We start from the raw sequence: 14115 nt of genomic DNA on the forward strand, positions 1-14115 counted from the left end.
TAGACACCATTATATGCTATATATAATAATAATAATCAAAGGCTAAAACATTTTTAGATCTATGCCGCAGATTTCTGTATTTGTTTCATGATCATTTGTTACTGCTAATAGGCAAGTAGATGATCAGCCTCCTGTGTGAGACACAATTTTTGGGGTTTAAGGCAAACCGGTTTTGCTCACGATGTTTTTCGTTCGAGCGACTGTTAAATGCGCACAAAGAAAGTACATTGGTGCACGGCCGGAAATCGAACATACGACCTCAGGGATGAGAGTCGCACGCTGAAGCCACTAGGCCAACACTGCTATTATGCTTCTGCTGCAAAGTTTTATATATTAAGAATAATTATTAGCTTATATCTATAACCTAAGTCTAATTCAACTATATTTCCGCCTAAAAACGTTATCGTTTATAAAAACATTCACACATCAAAATGGCTGACGTAGCGACACGGAATATCAATTGAACCACAAACCAAATCGACCAATAAGATGAGGTTTTAGTTGCCGCGCCTTTATCTGTGGCAAGGCATAAATTAAAAACATAAATGACGTCATCAGAGATTAACAACTGTCGTATCCGCCTGGGTTATAGCCTATAATATTTGGTATTTCGTCGCAGAAAACACAAATTATCAATCTGTTACCAAGTTGTTAAATTTTTAAATTAATTACATATTGAGATGTATGCACTGATCTAAAGTTAAAGAGTCGTGACTTAATATGACTTAGTGTGATAACCACAAAAAGTCCTAGGACTAGGCCACGAAGTTTTTTCCATCACTTTTAATATAAATATCATATTAGTATGAACACAACATAAAATTAAGCCTTGCTTCGTTGATTATGAAGAATTTTCGCATAGAGCTATTCTCTTAGGTGTCTTGATGGACAAATAATTACATATATAGGAATAATTTTTCAGACATAGTCGAACAAATTCATACAAAACTTATATTTTTTTGAATAAAGATCATTTTTGGCGAGTTGGCCTATATAATGTTTAATCGTATAGAATTTAGAATCGTATAACCAACGACTAACTCGTGTCGTTGGTTACGTAGACAAATGTTCGGTGAACGTACGCTTGCCAATAGAAGGGACTTTGTACCCAACTCAAGGAAATATCAACCATTCTCTAGCCAGCGCACTTTGATACGGAGATATAGGTTAAGGAGATTTATTTAGATCAAATTATGCAATTGAGGCTATTTTAGTATCTGAAATAAAGTGATGTGAGATATCAAGGGACCGCGATCTAATAATCGCGGTTTACGGGATACATATATGTTGATAAAACTTTAAAAAATAGTAACCACACATTCACACCGCCATACGTACCCTCTTACACTATCACACACCACTATCAAATTAGGTGTTACTTAGGTACAATTTTTATTTTTTTAAATATTTTTTTTCTTCTGTAATATTTGAACCTTTATGTTTATATTATGTATTCCATATTGACTATATGTTTAGTATAATTAGTTTTTATATAATATAATAAGTCAGCTGTAGTACTACGTAATAAACGAACGCAAATTTGTTAATTAGTAAGTAGTAAGAGTACCCCTAAACTTAAAAATAAGTCATAAATAGTAAAGGTAAAAGCGTTAACTGTCGCTTATAGAGGTATAGGCAAGAATCTATCGTACTTGTGGAGGGAGGTTCAGGCGTGAAAATTACTGTCACTTATACAGGTTTCTTCTTCGCTTATAGAGGGTTTTAGGACGGCAAAATATAATTCTAAATATAGTTTTCTTGACTACTCAGTTGTCACTTACTCAAATTTGACTGTAATATGCGCATGAATCTCATTTCGCTAGCGGACTGAGTATATGTAATTCACATAGTACACTAAGAGGTACAAGATCATCATTAAACTTTTCAAGTGAACTATTACTAATAATTTTGCTGGGATTCAATCGGGCCATATATATATTTTTTAATTATCAATCCACTCTTGTCGTGAGGCATTTTATTTTGTACACATATCAAGTTCAGAAATATTCCTATATATTCATAGGCGATAGGCATATAGGGGGTGGCAAACTATATGTTAAAGACTAATGTAATATACTATTAGAATACATAAACATATATTTGTTTTATATGAACACTTGAACATTCTGTTCTGTAGTTTACGATGTTTTTGAAGTTATACTTCTTTTGGCGCGTTAGGCAAATATGATGAGAGTAAATTATTACGATGCGCGCGCACAATGTCACAAAAAACTGACACCCTGAAGTTAACTATAGTCAACATTTTAGTTTTTTTCTATCTATTCCATTATTATCTTGTTACGCCAAAGAAGTATAACTTCTAACGCGTGTACATAAGTACACACACGTTTTTTATAATTATAAATAATTGTAAAACTATCATGATAAGTATGTAGTAGGATTGTAATATATCACAATATATATTGATGGATATTTATATTAAGTATTAATAGTCCGAAAAATTACAACTTTTTAACAACAATTTAGATTTAAATTATGCTTGTGTAATTCTTTGAATTTGAACTGATTTCACGGAAAAGTTATTTGTATTACGTTGCTAAACATTTTGTAGTTTTAAGGTTACGTCTCCAATTCAGCTGTTATAATATTAGTAGAGTAAAACAATTTAATTGTTTTGTATCTATAATGACTAACATTTATTTATATTTAGAAAAAATGTTGTTTAACTTTGAACACACATATTCTATTCAAAATCACTGAGGAAAATAAAGGAGACATGGCAAGACTCCCGTACGTCAAAAACTTTTAGAATTTTGACATACGGGACACACTAAGATATAAGTCGCAACTTACATATGTCAAATTTAATTCGTCATTAACATACGATAAAGTCTTACTTTCTAAAATTCAATATATAGTATTTTTTTCATAAATAAGGGGTCAAACAGCCAGGAGGCTCACATGGTATGATACCGCCTATGGCCACTTAAACTGCCAGAAGGCTTGGAAGTGAGTTGCCGGTCTTTTGGAAATTGGTACCCTCCTATCTTGAAAGACCCTAAGTCAAGTTGGTTCGGAAATACTTCAGTGGGCAGTTGGTTCTATATAATGGCTCAGTTGTGGACGCCGAGGTGACGTACACGTATTCTGCCTGCAGAAACTCAGCTGCAAGTATTAATCCAATTCTATAGTACGGTTATTGTGACATTATATTTAAGTCTAGACTATAATAATATATTATTTGCTTTAATTAAAGAGTTATGCCGGGTTAATCATAGATTATGCGATCAATGAATGACGTCAACGTCACGCTCGTAACACGTGCATTAAATGCATACGTAAATCATAACTAGAACTATTGATACAGACGTAAAATTTTCCAGTTTTCCCACTTATCTGCAACACTGAGACATATTATGACATGGAACCCATTTTTTTACATTTATAAGTAAATTGCACATTATATATTAAATGCATCTTTACAAAGTACATTAAATTAGTTAAAAGATTAGCCGGTATTATGCGGTGGCTGTCCTGGACAGGCGTGCACTCCGATAGGCCACATCTCATCAGGTGGGATTGTGGCCAAACGTCTGTCCAGTTCTGTATATAAAAAAAATGAAAATAGCAATAAACAACCTACTGCTTGCATGACAAATTGATATGAATCAATAACAGCATTTTTAATTTCCTTTAATATTAAATAAAATTAAACTAAGAAGTTAATTTAATTTCCGACCACTTTCACCAAATAGTAGAGACAATAGTGTAGACATATCCGTGCTATTTTCGGGGGTAGGGGATGCGCAAATGCATTTCTATCCTTATATATTAAAAAAATGAATTACATAACGCACACACAGCATAAAAGATACATTCTTATTACTCAGTACAGTGATCGACACATACATTGTAACGTGTTCGAGAAAAGTGAACGATACGCTGATTGCTTAATTATGTAATAGTATAGAACAACTATATACATACGTTTAACAGGAATGAGTTCGATCGTAAGTGGTGGAGATAAGATGCACCAAACCTGAATGGTGGACAATCGAACGGTTTTTGGAATAAGCTCTTCAGCGCTTTGAAAGCTAGGCTATGAGGTTACTAAATACGCCTTGAGGATACCTCTGCATGTCGAGGTACAAATTCTTGAAATAAGTACCTCGACATGGACCATTAAGGAATTTCACACAGAAGCCTCGGTCCCTTCCTGTGTAACTTAAGAAAGACTTATAACCAAGTGTCATATGTTGTTTTAGGTATTATAGTCCTAAGCAGCAGAGCAGTGTTGGCCTAGAGGCTTCAGCGTGTGACTCTCATCCCAGAGGCCGTTGGCCCCGACTGTGCACCAATGGATTTTCTTTCTATGTGTACATTTAACATTCAGTCGAACGGTGAAGGAAACCGACATGTCTTAGGCCCAAAAAGGCGTGTGTCAGGCACAGGAGGCTATTCACCTACTTGAAATAGATTCAGAAATCTGAGGAGAGCTAAAATGGTTGTAGCGCCACTGATTTTTTTTTTATTACAGTCCTAACAGCAGTTGGAGGTGTTCCTAGTTGCTTCGAGTATCATCACTGATGTAGTTCAGTTCAAGAAGTTCAGCAGTCCACCAATGGACTATCTATCACACTGGCTCGTCCACGCTGAGGGAAAACATCGTAACATCCACATGCCTTGGACTCAGGCACAGATGTCTGATCACCTACACGCTTATTAAAAAGAAAATATGATGACCATTTTTCTCTATCTCTTTAATCGGCAGCTCATGTCTGCGTCGTGGTCAGCAACGAAATTATCCATACCATATCCATTCCACACTCGAATTATTAGTCAACATGATATTTATAATTTTATCAATTAATTGCTGTATCTAATCGTTAAATTAAATCCCTTTTAAGACGATAATTTTTAATTATAGAAGTTCAGTTGTTTCATCATAACACGAACATCGATAACGATAAAAATTCAGAGGACAGAACAATAAACTTGTTTTTGTTCAAATGTTTATGTAGATAGTGTAAATGGTTTTGACATTTAAATGACAAAAACAAACGAGGTGGGTGGTATCACTCGAATTCTACAACACCCAGAACATTGCAATTTGCAATATCGCTTGCAGTAAGAAAATATATAAACTCATATTTTCTACCAGACCTCGACAGATCGCTTGAGGCCTATATGGGTGAGGCCTACATCCGATGAGAGAATTGAATTGCATATACTGTCCTTAGTTCTTGATATGTCACTGAACAGGGGCAATCGTTCCCGCCTTACGAGAGACACGGAATTCGGTCGCGTCCTGACAACGGCGGTACAGGTTGCAAATTTGAGCTCCGATGGGAAAATCAGGTTCCTTAGTAGACTGTAGACAAATTGGATTAGCTAGCTTAACACAGACTATGAAACGAAGATTTGAGATAAATTAGGTACAAAGGCCTAAAAACCAGCGGAATATTGCAAATCAGGACACTTATCATTAAGTCAAAGAGCTTCGTCAACTTGATTAAGTCTCTCTAACCTTTGAGTAGCTCTCGAAAGTTGTAAATATAATTAATTGTTTTAATTAAATTAAGTAAATAAGATTTTTCTACGTAAATTCCAATTAAAATCATCCTCAATATTACATATTTGTTTAATATCTTATTTGAGCCACCTATCTCAAGACAATTAACACTATCAGGTTTGTGGTGGGCGTGGTCCGACGTCACAAGATCATAATTCTTGTTTCGTTATGTCAGCTTGCGCCTTGTTGATGAAATCGTTCATCAAACTCAATTGTGGCCTCGTGATATTGTCACTTAAGCTAATATTAGAACCAATTAGTCCGCTTGTCCTTTTTGCAATGAATTGTTCATAAAAAAAGTTAAGATGGGTTAACATTAAAAAAGGTTTGCCTATGTGATTTACAGCAGACTGTTAAAATACCAAGTCGCATGCCTTGGACAGATTTTGTGTCATCTCCAATACGATTCGTTGCAGGTTATAATTATGGGCAACATTTAAGGTAAGAGACGAGCTGGTAGAAGGTAGAAGTCCACTCGCGTACGATCCGCAACCTCGTGGTTGCGGAACGGAACGATTGCGTTACCGGAATCACATCCGCCGAGAAGCGTAAGATCGGCCGTTCAAGTGGTTACAACCTTTTGCAAAGTGTGTTAAAGTTGTGTTGTACCAGCACATGTGAAGAAATATTGGATTATTTGGAAACTCTTTAACATTTATAATTTTATCAATCAATTTATATAAACTAAAATAAATTTTATACCTAATAATACCTTCGGAATCTACTGTCAATTGATGAAATTTTTATGAGTTTACCGCGCTCATATTTACAGCCATTAATTTTGATATATGTAAAAATGTATTTCAGATTGAATAAGTTTAATTTAAAAGTAAAAGTGTATAAATAAAATACACAACAAACAAAACGGGTAGACTTTCTAAAAAGGCTCTAGGACATGCCCAAAATTTGTTACGTTTCTATTACGTAGCGTAAATTCATGGACGCACACAAAACCACAACGTTGCATTATGTGGCAAAATACATAGTTACAATACGTTTTCCTTCCTTTAAGCTTTATTTTGATTTGAACAATAAAGGTTAGTCATCTGCACGTTGAAAGTAAGAGATAGTTGGAAGAGGCTTTTACCCGTGAAGGGTTTTCGATCGACAGTACTATAAAATGTAAGCTGTATATTAAACATTTGTAATGATTGAAAATAAAACGAGATTTATGATTACTTTGTATAAGTTAAAAAAGTAAATATTATTGGATGGTCAAAAGCCGGCGTAATACCTATTAAGCTTATGAGAAAAACCTTATGGTAAAACTTTTTGCTTTATAAACACTATACTAAAAATTTCATAATTTATCCTTTACATAGGATAAACATAGCCACGTAAACTTCCATTTGATAATAAGGATCGCAATAGTGTCGATTGTAAGAAGTAACGATAATAAGGGAAAATGAAAGTCCCGCAGTAATATCACGAATTTTCCGCGTGTAACGTAGATAGATTTCCTAAGACCTCTGGTCACGTCTGGCTATCTGCCATACAGATTACGTAGCCATTACTCATTTAACTGCGTGTAGATAATTTCTACAAACGACACAAAATAGTAACCGCATCGCTGTAATGTCGTAAGGTACCATTTGTAAATATAATGGGCAAGTAGGTGATCAGCCTCCTGCGTCTGACACACACCTTGGGTATAAGGCAAGCCGGTTCCGTCACGCTGATTTCTTTCACCGTTCGAGGGAATATTACGCACATGGAATGAAAGTCCATTGGTGCACAGGGGATTGAACCTAAGACCGAAGATATGAGAGTCGCGATTTTTGATAATACTAAGAATTTTTATCGGCGTTGAAAAAAAAAATACCGACGCATTTTTCGGTTACGCGTCACTTTTTCCGCTACACGCCATCGTTTTCTTGTCCCTACCACGGTTGACTCGAAGCCATTAATAACAAAAATATATAATAACGATAACAATGATAGTAATAATTCTATTACAATTAATGAAATTCTATAATAATCTTAGTAGTAGTAATAAGGTAAAATAAAATAATTGTATTATTTGTATTCATGTCTATGATAATAAAAGCCTTTTGTTAAAACTTTATGTAATTTAACTTTATTTAACCAATTTCTGTAAAGTTGCATATAGTAGTAGATCATTTTTCGAAAAATGTGTGAACACGAACACATTTTTTAAAATAATCACTGTTTTTTGCTACATCTTGCCATAACTACAATTCAGGTTTTAAGGTTCGATCGTGTTACCATTTAATATTTCGGTATATTTTATTTATTTTCGAGTGATCAATCCTTTGACGCAGGTCGATTTTTAAGTACTATTTCTGTGTAATGTATATTGCGCACACAAAACCCACACGCCCTTAGTGTTAAGGCTCACAGGCTGAAGCATTACACGAACATAGTTCTTTCAACGTAAAAGGTTATGTATTCAATTTAAAATTACTATTTCTTAATGTTCTATATTAATAGAACTGTGAGGTTAATATTCAAGGGCGTTAAATTGAGTAAAAAATTTAAGTTAACATTGAAATATTTCTTCTGCCTCAATTTCTTTTGGTTTTGTTTCACGTTGAATATAATTTCACACTACACACGTTCTGGTACAAAGCCAATATGTTGACATATATGACAGGAAATAAGTGCGTGATTGAAGTTTTCATCGGAACTATGTATTTATACTAGCCTAATTAGCCTTGTAGAACCGCCCATGGATACTTATGCCACAGTGGTCACGAATGCGTTATCGGCTTTTTAATACATTCAATCGTTCGGTACGGATATCTGGTCTTTCTGTCATACTCGCAGATTAATTTAATATTTCGAAAAATAAAAATTATACGGACGGCAAAGGGAAATCATCGCTAAGGGTCATCAAACCACAGGACACATGACCGTTTACCAACTAGATGGACCGATCAAGTGGAATACTAATCGTCCACAATGTACTTGATGGCGGTGGACAGAAACCGGTGGAAACAGATTTAAAAAAAATATGGTTCCTAAAAAATACGGTCTATCGTGGTGTAAGTCAATGTGCTGGTAATGAAATCGATTTCATTTTATTGACATTGACCTTCTCGTCAAGGCGGTCCAAAACCCCGCGGAAGTATCGCTACAAATAATTATTTTGTGATTGCTATATTTTAAAAACCAATCGATATTGACAGCCGAAGTAAAAACGTAAATTTCCTATGTAAACTTGCCACTTACCATTCGCAAGAGCACAGTGCAGTGCTTTCTCCTTGTCTTCCATCATTGCCTGAGCTGGGCTCGCTCCTGGTGCCATCACTATCTTTTTCAAGGAAGGTCTCCTCACTAGTGCAACTGTGTGCTTCACACGATGTTTCCTGCGACGCGTGCGCACTCTGTGGATGCCTCCTGGCGACTGGCCGCCGGCGCTTATCACGGATCGAGCCTTATCACCGCTGTGGCAGTGATTGCCAACCAGCCTTATAATGGCCGAGTAGATTTTGCAATATATAATCCAAAAAAACAAGTACCAGTCGCCTCTGATACTGAGTAACGCCATGAACAGCGACCTGGAACAATCGATTTAAAATAAGAGACAAAACATCTATAAAATTACCACTTTGAAAAGTTGTATTCGAATGATAAGAACTGTTCTGATCTTTGATTTCCTATACCCATAGGCTTAGCAAAGCCAGACACTTGTCCTCATAACATCGCATAAGGAACAAATGAAAATACATACTTCAAAATGACTGCAAGTTGAAGAAAGTATAAACTCGTAATGATTTCGAAGAAAAATATTGCGGTCATCGAAATTACCGCACCTGCAGGAAAAATATGTCAGCCAAATAACAGATGACGGACAAATTATATTTAAGTTACAATATTGAACTATTTTTTTCGGCTTTTAAATTGTTACTGAGTAGTGTTACAATGGCTAGGCGACTAGCCAGGAACCAATGGATGTGTCCATGTGTGCTATTAATATTAACTCGTACTACTAGCAACGTCTTTGAAATCGACGGCATATCGGGCTAAAACAAGCCAAAATAATAAGTACAGAAACCACAGTTACAAACAAATAATCTTTTATAACTATACGTAAAATTTGTACTTCGATGTAGGTGAGGGTATAATTGGGGATGGCGAGAAACTTCTGAGAATTGGACTTATTTTTACTTGCTAATATTATTATGGTCATCTGTTTTACGTCATTTATTAAACAAAGCTCAACAATCGTTACCCTAAAAGGGGTGTGTTATTGAACGTATCTTGTTAAAACACACCCTTTTCTTGCAATTGTCATTATATGTGTTTATAGCTTTTACGAATGATGGCAAATTTAAATTTTGTTCTAATCATGATTCCGTTGATAATTTTAATAATTTATCTAATTGAATAATTTGTTCGTTTGCACTGAGGTCTACATTCAAAGATGTCACTACGCACCGGTTTGTTATATAAAGACGTAATGTGCAAACAACTAAGTTCATTTTACATCACAATTGCCGTGTTATCTATAATTCATGAGTGGTCTCTCTCACTCTCTTTAGTAAACAACGCGGATATAGATACGAACGCAAATGTATAAACGAAGCAAGTAAATATGCATGTTTATTGGTATAAATGCAGTTGTTTTTCTGATGCATATTCAGTTATGTAGATAAAATATAACATAACACTTATAAATAGAAACGTAACCGATAAAACCCTTTCAGCTGACAAAATTGTGCACGCAAAAAATGGCTGAATTGTAGGTTTGGGTATAGAAAAGAATATAAGTTCTTCTCTCGTTTATTTATTTAAAAGACCAACTTAATCTTAAAGCCACGATAATATTATGTATTTTAAATAGTAGATTTCTTATTATTAATTGATCAGTTCATAATATTTTACTCTTGCTCAGTAGGTGCTCTAACTATTATAACATTTTGCAATTGTTCTGTTTTATTATAGAACCTTCTTGAATAGACTGCGTTTAATAATAGGTATTATAATTTGTTACAATGTCATTGTTTCAAATTGTCTGTATTCCGAGACTAAATAGGTATGATAACCCCAGAGTCAGGCGCTTGTAAGCAGCGTGAAGTCGCTTTCTATCCATCATCGGTTTTGTGGTGGCCTCGTGTTCAAAACCGGTTGCAACTGGCACAATAATAACATTTAGGAACCCGTTTAATTAATATTTAGTAATTTTATTCTGAAATAATTTTTCTCGATTGACTTTTAAATGAAGTTAGATAACACGAAATGGAAATGTCATGTTGAATCCAATGGAAGTATGGTTCAAGTTATTTTCCACTATACTCAATGGATTATAAATTTATATATGCATTCCAGGCTCCTAGCCAGATTTCCATACTACGATGCATTCATTAGAGATGTATATGTGGAAATTACTGGAATTGTTACTGACTCGTTTATTGAAGACTCCTTGGTAGGTTACCAAAGTTATTGTTAACTTAATATAAATACAGTAGAAATTTCTTACCCGTCCCAGCAACTAAAGGGCTCCTTCGCAATAGTGATCTGAAGATGTATGCCTTATAAAATGGACCAAATCGTGGCGCATAGCAGTGCGCCCGTGGATAGCGATAAACGTTTCAATACACATTCGCAATAAGTCCAATGAGTCGTAAAAGCCCAATTTATCAACTAATATTCTTCCCCAACATCTCACAGGTTTTATAACACAGTAATTATACAGTTTTGTGCCGTCGACAACACCGATGCTATGAAATGACGATTCGCAAATATGAGACCACCAGTCACCACAGTTCACACGCAGTTACTTCACACCGGAGCGTATTTTGCTCATTGTAAAAAAATAATTAACGTTTTTATGAGGTCTACAGTTCAATTATACGTCTTGCTGCTTTTGTTTCATAGACTTCGTTTTGTTAAGATACGGACAACTGAATGACGTGGTGCACTTGTAGCTTAGCGAAAGCAAAATGTGGTAAGGTACGAATTACGATCTGGGAGCCGCGAACCGCGAGTCGCAATGTATATGAAGCAATGAATGAATGAAAATGAAGTCGGTTGTTTGTCGCCTTATGAACCGTGAAGTGTGAACGGGCTACGGAGCAAACTCACCATGATTAGATAGGATTGGTTGGTAATATTGATTCTCGGACAACTTCGTGTTAGTGTTAAATATGTTGTAGCTTCATCCTTGTTATTCTCGCGTAACTATACATTTTACCAGCTTCGTAAATAAACAAACAATGCGAAATGCGGATCCCTTTCAGGTCGATGGCCAATCCCCGTCATAACAAAGGACGAAGGACATCTTATTATAAAACAAAAGTCTGACTTTATTTGTTAGACTGATGTGACAGGTTCGGCTTTATTGATCTAAAATTTACGTACTAATTATGTAAACAAAATTGTAATTTTAATATCAAACTTTTATAGAGTATAGAATGAGACCACAAATGTATGTGTTTTAATAACGTAGTACTAAAATGATCGATTTGGATCGTAATTCTAAAAAATCTATATAAATCTATCTTTATCAATTTAATTTATTTTAACAAGCGTCATGTACACGTGTCTTAAGCGGGCTTGTAAATGAACATAATTTCTTTAAAAAAATAGAAATCAATTCTCTTTGCAGCGTTATACATAAAACAGTAAAATTCCCACTGAATTTATTTTATTTTGACATCAAAATGTAGTATAATATTGTCTTTATACTAACAATATAATATATAGACATAACCTAGGATAGTGTAGATTTACGCCATTCAAATTTCAATTAAAATAGTCGTTAAACAGTGTGGTAATTGAAAAGACAGACACCATATCCAATCAAATGCAGGCCTTATAATTGTGTTTTGATATACAATTTGACGAACATAATCGTATATTTTTTAAAGTTTTATTTTTGTTTGAAGCTGGGTACAACTGGCTTTAATTGTATAAAATATTAGGTCCTTACATATGAAATTGGCGTTTTGTATGGGAGGAACAAAAAGTCGAATATTTTTAAATATAATATATTTAATTAATCAAAGTATGAACCATTGTTTTCTATGCACTTTTGCCATCTCATAGGTAGGTCATTGATCCCTTTACTAAAAAAAACCAGTCGGACGGGAATCAATAAAATCTGTGAAGGCGATTTGGACTGCCCCATCAGAGTTAAATTTTTCCCTTGCAATAAGTTGTCCAAATTTCGAATAAAAATGGTAATCTGTTGGAGCAAGGTCTGGGGAGTACGGAGGATGTCTTAGACATTCCAATTGAAGCTCTTCTAATTTAGTAGCCGTCTGTTGTGCAGTGTGTGGTCTAGCGTTGTCGTGAAGTAGCAGTGGCGTGGAGTGATTGACCAGCCTAGGTTGTTTAGCCGCTAGCTTTTCCATCATGGTTTGCAATTGCTGACAATAGACATCAGCCGTAATAGTCTGGCCAGATTTGAGAAAACTGCAATGAACAATACCGGCACTAGTCCACCAAACGCTTACAAGTAACTTTTTTGGGGTTAATTTTCGCTTGGGGCAGGATTTGGCGGGCTGGCCAGGATCCAACCATTGCGCTGAGCGCTTCCGATTATCGTAAAGAATCCATTTTTCATCACAGGTAATGATTCGGTTTAAAATACCTTCATTATTGTGCCGGTTCAGTAATGTAACGCAGCAGTCGACGCGCGTTTGCCGGTTTGCTTCAGTCAATTCGTAAGGTACCCACCTTTCAAGCTTTTTAATCTTCCCAATTTGCTTCAAGTGAATTAAAACAGTGTTATCACTAACACCGCAGCCTCCAGCTAACTCGGATGTGGTTTGCGATGGATCCGATTCCACAATAGCCTTCAATACTTCATTATCAACTTGGGTCTCAGGCCGTCCACGGGGCTTGTTCTGCAGGTCGAAATTTCCAGAACGAAAACGTTGGAACCAAAAACGAACTGTGTTCTCTTTTGCAACATGACCGCCATACACATCATTCACCCTTCGAGTCGTTTACGCAGCACTAGTGCCACGGCGGAACTCGTACTCGTAAATAATGCGATAGTTTAAGTTTTCCAATTTGTAAAATGAGTGACGCAAACAGAAAAAAACAGAAGAAAAAAACAGAAGAAAAAAACAAATGAATGACGGTCATCGAAGCACAAATACATGAGTAAATAGCTGTACAAATTTGAATTTGAAACTCCTAACCAAAGAGGAGGTATTTGAGGTCAAAGTGGCCAGTACGACAAAACGCCAATTTCATATGTAAGGACCTAATATGAGATTGTAAGTAAGATAACAGTAGGAGTAATGGGGTTGCGACGCTGGATAACAAATAACTAACTTGACTTATTGAAGAGTTCGTAAATTTAAGTGACACTTATGTTATTGGACATTATCGGAAATGAGAATGTTGACTTATAATTTGAGAGTGGTACTAACTCAAGGGCTCATATTGCCTTTATTACATTAATACTGTTTACACTTTGTTTACGCTTTTAATTATTAACTAATATATGTATAACGTTACGTTACATAACTAACGTTAAAGTTATATTTATAAGCCATTTCGTTGCATTGCAAAATCAGTATAATATGAAAACTTAAATAATTAGGACAGCAACGCGGCCTTGTTGCTGTCAAGCTGTCTTTGACAGATATTATGAAGAACGAAGC

At 35.2% G+C, this 14115-nt stretch overlaps 1 protein-coding gene across 1 annotated transcript in view; it reads right to left on the reverse strand.

Annotated features, from left to right (window-relative positions):
• The window catches only part of LOC123712787 (6-phosphofructo-2-kinase/fructose-2,6-bisphosphatase-like), a 30310-nt gene extending 18806 nt beyond the window's left edge, over nucleotides 1-11504 (reverse strand). The window contains exons 1-2 of the mRNA XM_045666054.1: nucleotides 10977-11504; nucleotides 8726-9054 (exon numbers count right to left, since the gene is read on the reverse strand). Coding sequence (XP_045522010.1) covers nucleotides 8726-9044 — 319 coding nt within the window. The 5' untranslated portion in view covers nucleotides 9045-9054; nucleotides 10977-11504. The remainder of the gene's footprint in view (nucleotides 1-8725; nucleotides 9055-10976) is intronic.
• Nucleotides 11505-14115: the final 2611 nt, after the last annotated feature.

Source organism: Pieris brassicae, chromosome 8 (assembly GCF_905147105.1).
Source record: "Pieris brassicae chromosome 8, ilPieBrab1.1, whole genome shotgun sequence".
Lineage (NCBI taxonomy): Eukaryota > Metazoa > Arthropoda > Insecta > Lepidoptera > Pieridae > Pieris > Pieris brassicae.